Source organism: Cryptomeria japonica, chromosome 2 (genome assembly GCF_030272615.1).
Source record: "Cryptomeria japonica chromosome 2, Sugi_1.0, whole genome shotgun sequence".
NCBI classification, from domain to species: Eukaryota; Viridiplantae; Streptophyta; class Pinopsida; order Cupressales; family Cupressaceae; genus Cryptomeria; species Cryptomeria japonica.
In genome coordinates this window covers 544,711,870-544,718,790 of record NC_081406.1, presented here as the reverse complement: position 1 = coordinate 544,718,790, position 6,921 = coordinate 544,711,870, and the positions used below count along the sequence as shown (strand labels likewise).

General features: G+C 35.6%; 1 protein-coding gene across 1 annotated transcript; it reads right to left on the bottom strand.

Annotated features, from left to right (window-relative positions):
- Window positions 1-5,279: 5,279 nt before the first annotated feature.
- On the bottom strand, window positions 5,280-6,664 carry LOC131052322 (putative methylesterase 15, chloroplastic). Its single transcript, XM_057986958.2, has 4 exons — window positions 6,325-6,664; window positions 6,089-6,232; window positions 5,853-5,987; window positions 5,280-5,742 (listed from the first exon to the last, which is right to left on the bottom strand). Exons 1-4 carry the CDS (start codon window positions 6,547-6,549, stop codon window positions 5,473-5,475), a joined length of 774 nt encoding a protein of 257 aa, XP_057842941.2. The 5' UTR covers window positions 6,550-6,664; the 3' UTR covers window positions 5,280-5,472.
- Window positions 6,665-6,921: the final 257 nt, after the last annotated feature.

The window sequence follows — 6,921 nt, the reverse complement described above, 5'->3', positions numbered from 1 at the left end:
CTAGAGGATAGAATTAGCATCAAGGAGAGGTATCATTCCAATTTTATAATTATGTACTGCTAATTTCATGAGCATATAAATTTATGATTTGTTGCAATTTGACTGTTTATGTTGTAACAGAGAGTCCTTGCAAGGGTATTTTGTGTTTCAAATTTTGTAAGTTTGAAGGAAAGAGCCTCTGTCTTGCTTCAAGTGGTATCAAATCTTATGGAGTAGATTCCTTGAAGGAGATACTTGAAGTTTGGGAGAAGAGTGAGTAAGCGGTTGAAGACAAGATGCCTCCTAAGAATGTTGGTACTGCCAGAGAGTTGCAGGAGTTGAGAGAGAAGAATACAAGGTTGCAAGAGTCCTATAGTGCTGTGTTGGCAAGGCTTGAAGCCTTAGAGTCTAATCAGAGAAGGAATGTTGATTTGGGAGATGCGAGTGAAGAGGAAGAAGAAGAAGAGTTCCAGGAATTTGAAGGAGAAGAGCAATTAGCCTCAGAGGAACATAGGACAGTCAAACTTCTAAAAGAAGTCCAAGGTGACAAACATAAGATGAAAGTTGATTTGCCTATGTATGGAGGTAATTTGGATGATGAAGATATTCTAGAATGGATTGTAGCTATGGACAATCACTTTGAATGTGAAGACGTTCTTGATGAATAACAGGTGAAGATAGCAAAGACAAAGATGAAAGGACATGCATTATTATGGTGGGACTATGAACAAGCTGAGAGGAGAAAGAGAGGTAAATAAAAAATAGTTTCTTGGGATAGGATGATTACTAACCTTAAGAGTAAGTTTCTTCCTAAAGATTATGAAGTTCAATTGTATAAGAAACTCCAAGGTTTGAAACAAAAAGAGCTAGATGTCAAATCTTATACTGATGAAATTTACAAGTTGAGCATAAGATCAGGTAAGATGGAAGATGAGGTTGAAAAGGTTGCTAGATACCTTGGTGGACTTAGATTTAACATTCAAGATGAACTAGTTGTGGCAAATACAAGGACGATGGATAAGTATTTTTAATTGGCAATTAGAGTGGAAGAAAAGATGAAGAGAAGACAAGATAAGTCAAGTAGGGGTAGAGGCAACACCTTTAGGGTCAGAGGAACATTTTCTACTTCAAGACAATCAAATGAAAGCCAAGAATATGTAAACAAAAGTCAAGAGCAAGGTGCAAATTTCAAAGGTAGAGGCACAAGAGGCAGATTTGGTGGAGGTAGGAATTCCAATACATTTTTAGGTAGGTGCTATAATTATCAAGAGTTTGGACACCCAACATTCAAGTGTCTTGAGAGACAAGGATCTACATCAAGTGGTGTTGAAAGAAGCGGTGAAAAGAGAGTCCAAATTGTGTAAGAAGATGAAGGTGAAAGTGTCAACTCTCCAAATCATGTTGCTTCTCCAGAAGTAGGTGAATCATTGATGTTGAGAAGAACACTTTTGAAGGAATCTAAGGAGAAGGAGATGACTCAAAGGAAGAGATTTTTAAGGACCACATGCAAATGTAAAGGTAAAGTATGCAAGGTAGTCATAGATTCAGGTTCCACTAACAATATGGTGTCTAGAGAGATGGTAGATAAACTGAAACTTAAAATATTTCCTTGTGAAGCACCATATAAAGCGTCTTGGGTAAATGATAATTAGTCACTTTTGGTAAATGAACAAGCCTATGTTGAGTTTCAGATTGGAGGATATAAAGATAGGGTACTTTGTGATATTTTATCCATGGATTGTTGCCATCTACTTCTTGGAAGACCATGGCAATTTGATAGGAAATCACTTTATGATGGGAGAAAGAATACCTACACCATTAAGAAGGATGGAAGAAATTTTGTATTAACCCCATTGTAGGAGACTACTGAAGCAAGACACAAGACAACAAAAATAATCTTGGTTGGTAAGAAGGAGTTGGTGAAGGTAATTGAAAATGATTCAAGAAAAGTTGTAGTCACTCCTATGTTTGGAGATACCAAATCAGAAGGTTTGTAGACTATTTCAGTCAGGGATGACAAAGGTAAGGTGTTGATACCTAAAATAGACCAAGCAAAGGCCAAATTTTAGATGTATGTGCAACCACAAGGTAGGTGGAAGGAGGATAAAGCAATCCTAGTTGGGACTCTAATCTATCCAATAGTAGAAAAAGAATTTGATAAGCAGTCACATTATGCAATAATAGATCATTTTGGGCCTGATAAACATGATGGATCAGGGGTTCCAGTGACAGAGAACTTGAGGCATAAGGGACAAGTGATTGGACAAGGAGCTAGGAGTGTTTGGCAAGAGTCAAAGGAAAAATATGCCAAGCATGAAGCAACTGTGATGGAGAAACCAGTACAAGGTACCCAAGCAAGGATGGCACCTCAAAAGGTCAGAGATGGACAAGGGAAATCCGGTTTCCAAGAGACTTGGAAAATTTTCAAGCCCAAGTGTATAGTGTAGGAGCACCTGTAGTCAAGTCAATATGTCAATTAGGTGTTTTGAGTCTTAGGAGTTATGGTTAGGTCCATTTTGATTCAATAAGGTCTGTTGAGATCATTTGTAATGTTATTTCATGTTTTTAGGTCTGTATGTCTAATTTGGAGTCATGATTTGCAAATTTGTAAATTTGCTCAAAAAGTTGTCATTACTGTCATCGGGATAGCTAAATCAATGAAGTGTCATTGTTCAAAACTTGTCATTTTGTTGTCATCGAGATAGTTTAACTGATAAAATATCATTGTTGTCATCATGATAGTTTACCCGATAATGTTGTCATCGTTGTCATTGAGATAATTTATTCTATCAGGATTGCAAAATACTGTTCAACCGACTTTGATGGGTTATTCCAATAGGCATCCACCTGCTGTGTTCGATATAGTTATACTTAAATAAGTGACATCGGGATAGTTTGTTATATCAAGATTACTTAAAATTGTTGCCCCACCTTTATGAGTTATTTTGATGGGTGATCAAGAGGTCATGTTCATAATTATTATTCCGATATCAGTGTCCTACGTTGATTTAGTAGCTCGGAATTATTATTTTGATGATGGTGTCCAACATTGATTTGTCAGTTCGGTATTGTTATTCTGATAGCTATGTCCGATAGTGATTTCTTAGATTTGGAAATTGAACAGTTAGGCAACCCAAAGGTCTGTTGTGACTGCGCGGAAAGGCAAAATTTGGTATAAATTGTATGAGCAACGAGTGGAAAAGGGGGGAACTGGGGGATTCTGCAATGTACAAATGATTTTCAAATTTTGAAATCATTGGCAATTGGAAGCTTGTTTTCTGTAATTCACTCCATTTCTACAATTTTCCCTATTTTTTGTATTTGTATATTGTTGTTTGGATTCTAGTTGTTAGGGTGAGAACCCGTGGATTAGGAGTAGTGTGTTATCTTCTATTTGTTGATGATTTTAAATTCTGAACTGTTAAATGCTACAGATTTTTCACGGGGTTGTGTGGTTAGTTAGGATAACTAGGGTTCTAAACAAAATTTCAGAGTTTCTCCCTGACTTGATTGTTAGAATACCTTGAAATTTGGCATGAGGACCCAAGAGGGGCTAGAGGATAGAATTAGCATCAAGGAGAGGCATCAGTCCAAGTTTATAATTATGGTACTGCTAATTTGATGAGCATATAAATTTATGATTTGTTGCAATCTAACTGTTTATTTTGCAACAGAAAGTCCTCGTAAGGGTATTTTTGTTTTGATTTTTGTAAGTTTGAAGGAAAGAGCCTTTGTGCCTCTGCCTTGCATCTGTGTGTGTGTGTGTGTGTGTGTGTGTGAGAGAGAGAGAGAGAGAGAGAGAGAGAGAGAGAGAGAGAGAGAGAGAGAGAGAGAGAGAGAGAGAGAGAGAGAGAGAGAGAGAGAGAGAGAGAGAGAGAGAGAGAGAGAGAGAGAGAGAGAGAGAGAGAGAGAGAGAGAGAGAGAGAGAGAGAGAGAGAGAGAGAGAGAGAGAGAGAGAGAGAGATGCATATATACCTATATAGGAATTTTTTTTGAAGAAATGAATGAGGCAAAGGAAGAAAGAAATTATAAATTGCAAAAATAGGAAGAGGATGTAAGTAATTGCAATGAAATATATATGAATTTTTTTTGAAGAAATGAATGAGGCAAAGTAAGAAAGAAATTATAAATTGCAAAAAATAGGAAGAGGATGCAAGTAATTGCAATGAAATATTGAATTAAAACAAGAAGGGAGACAAAGGAGAGTAGAGGTTGTGCATAAAAAGAAAAACATGTGAGAAAGAAAATACTTAAAAAAACTTGCAAATGCAAGATAGAAATAACACCAAAATAGAAGGATTGTATGCTAGAGTAAAGTAATTCAAGGAAATAAGATAATTAAAGTGATCTAAATAAATTTCTATTTTTACAATAAACATTCTAAAATTATATATATCAATATTATAAATTATAATACTATATAATAATATATGTCACCTATTATTATTTTTTACAGTTTGTTAATAATTTTAAGTGTCATATAAACAGTTTTAAGAAAAAATGGCATGACAACGCATATGGTCTAATAATTTAATAAGTTGTCATATACAATCTAAAAGTGGAAAATGACCATATAATTCCAAGCTTTTTCTACATTATCAAAAATTGAACTTACATGTTTTGCTAAATAATCCTTTAAGACAACAACTTCTTTTGGACCATATGTAATACTATTTTTTTCATTGTACAACATAAAAGGTTTTTGTATAGTTTTGGAATATTGAGGTGTGTAAGCTAAATAATTACCCAACTTTATTATTTTCTTAAATCAATTTATGGATAGAAAGATAGTCCTTTGGAAAATCTATTTCATGCGAGATTAATAATATCACTACAATAAAAATAAACAAATTGTTTATTTTATAAGATAAAATAATCTTCTTCATCCTAATGAATAATATTCTCTAATTCTTAATTTTTTTTATGTTGCTTTTTACTTAAAAATCATATAAGAAAACAATATTTACCAATATTGTCTAAATTTTCTAATGAGGAAAAAAGATTCTAACTAAAAAGAATATAATTTTTTTTCTTGTATAAAAGCATACATCATAGATTGTTTAGTAAAAAGGCATGTCAATTGTAGATGTGTGTGGAGAGATCCTCCATATCATATAATAAACACTTTGGCATAATATTTATAAATATTAGAATTAGAAAAAATTAAAATTTCTAAAATGTTAAACATAATTGTTGATCATTTTACCTCTATCAAATATAGATTAAAAAAAGATTTACACAACCAAATTCAAAAACTTCAACCCTCAAAATATGAACATCATCAACAGCAGACTACAATCTTCTTTTTCAAAAATGATTTAGTATACTAGCAATTCATCCGAGGAGCACACCTAACAAGAAGAAAGAAAGTCTCGCCAATAAGGTCAGGAGGCTAATTAGTAACATACTTGGTTAAATATTTTGATTAAAACTTTAATAAACAATGTCTTCCACAAGGACAAAGTGGGTATTACTGCTGTGAGAAAAATGAAATCACAGGGAGGCAATCTTCTGAAGAAGATTGCAGAGGGTAAGAGGTTGTGAAAAGAAAGGAGAGTGATCGCTGCCTTCCAAGGGGAATACTCTCTCAGGAGGATTCTGTTCAATGGTGTAGTCCTGGTCTTGGGGAAGGAACAGCTTGTCCTTCTCTGTCTTCACAAAGAATCTCTGCACACTTCCATACTTTTGAGGAGTCAAATGAAGGACCTCCTCTGCCACTGAATATGGCGTTGATGTCAGTAGTAACTTGCTCAGGCTCACATCCTACAAAATTATTTCATTGACTTGGTTAGCTCTCTTTATTGGAAGGAACGATGTATTCTACAATATACCAACCCAGTACTTTTCTGGCTATGCTTTCACCAAAGCGTCACCTGTTCCGAGCTCTCGTTGTACAGATAATCTTTAACGTGATCCAAATTGAAGGAAGCAGAGATGGGCTGTTCCGAGCTCTTTCCTTCGCTGTAGTTTAACTTCACTACTCCATTCACCAGTAGCCTTGGAAACACCTGTACATGAATGAACGTATTCCTTAGTCAGAACTCACACTGCTCTCAAACTGTAATTTGATCAATCGAAATCAAAAGCAAAGGGGTAAAATGGAAGATGCCTGAGGGAAAGAAGAGGCCAGGTAGCTCTGATTGGAAAGGGGCATGAAGGAGGCTATGAATATGGCCTTGGCTATCTTGTGCGGATACCTCTCCATTGCATATGATACGACACTTCCTGCTAGGCTGTGCCCCACAACAATCACCTGCAAATTCCAATTACAGATATCACTAAATATTTATATGGGTTTCAAACATCAAACAATACATCACACATGTTTACTAATGATAATGTTACCGTGTCACCACTGGGTATGGCACTGATATATTGAAGAAGAGGTTGAGCATATTGGGCAAGGGATTTGACATCATGGGCAGGAGCTTCCCTGTTGATGCCATTAGAAGTAAGATCCAAAGCTACTGCTCTATGGCCTTGTCTCTGCAGCATAGCAACCACTTTATACCAACACCAAGCTCCGTGCCCCAGTCCATGAATCAGTACAAAATGCTCCTGCTGATTCATCTCCTCCACTCAAACTACAGATAAAAAGATCTATAAGCAAGCAACAAGTAAGGAAAAAGAACAAAGCCAGAACAAAAGAATGTTCTGATCGAAATCGATATGAGCAGAAGATGCTGAGATTAGAGAGCATGGTGTGGATATTTATAGAAGAGAGAGATGAACAGCTTGAATGTGATGGGTGTGCCATAAATGTCAAATTGCGTACAAATCCTTTCCATATATCTGATCTTTCCCATTGACCCAGACACGATGCCACCACATTGCGGTTTCTGTTAGAATAACTCGTAACAAATTGTACTTCTATTATTGACGTATCATTAGATGTGCACTAGGTGTCAATAACAGCCGGAGGTGTTCCATTTGGCTTCAAAC

What these genes read in the sequence shown, in the direction of transcription:
- LOC131052322 (XM_057986958.2), bottom strand. Translation starts at nt 6,549, where the DNA reads ATGAATCAGCAGGAGCATTTTGTACTGATTCATGGACTGGGGCACGGA. An exon ending in CCATACCCAGTGGTGACACG is followed by an intron (nt 6,233 to 6,324) that starts GTAACATTATCA and finishes TGGAATTTGCAG; the next exon opens with GTGATTGTTGTGGGGCACAG. An exon ending in TGGCCTCTTCTTTCCCTCAG is followed by an intron (nt 5,988 to 6,088) that starts GCATCTTCCATT and finishes ATTCATGTACAG; the next exon opens with GTGTTTCCAAGGCTACTGGT.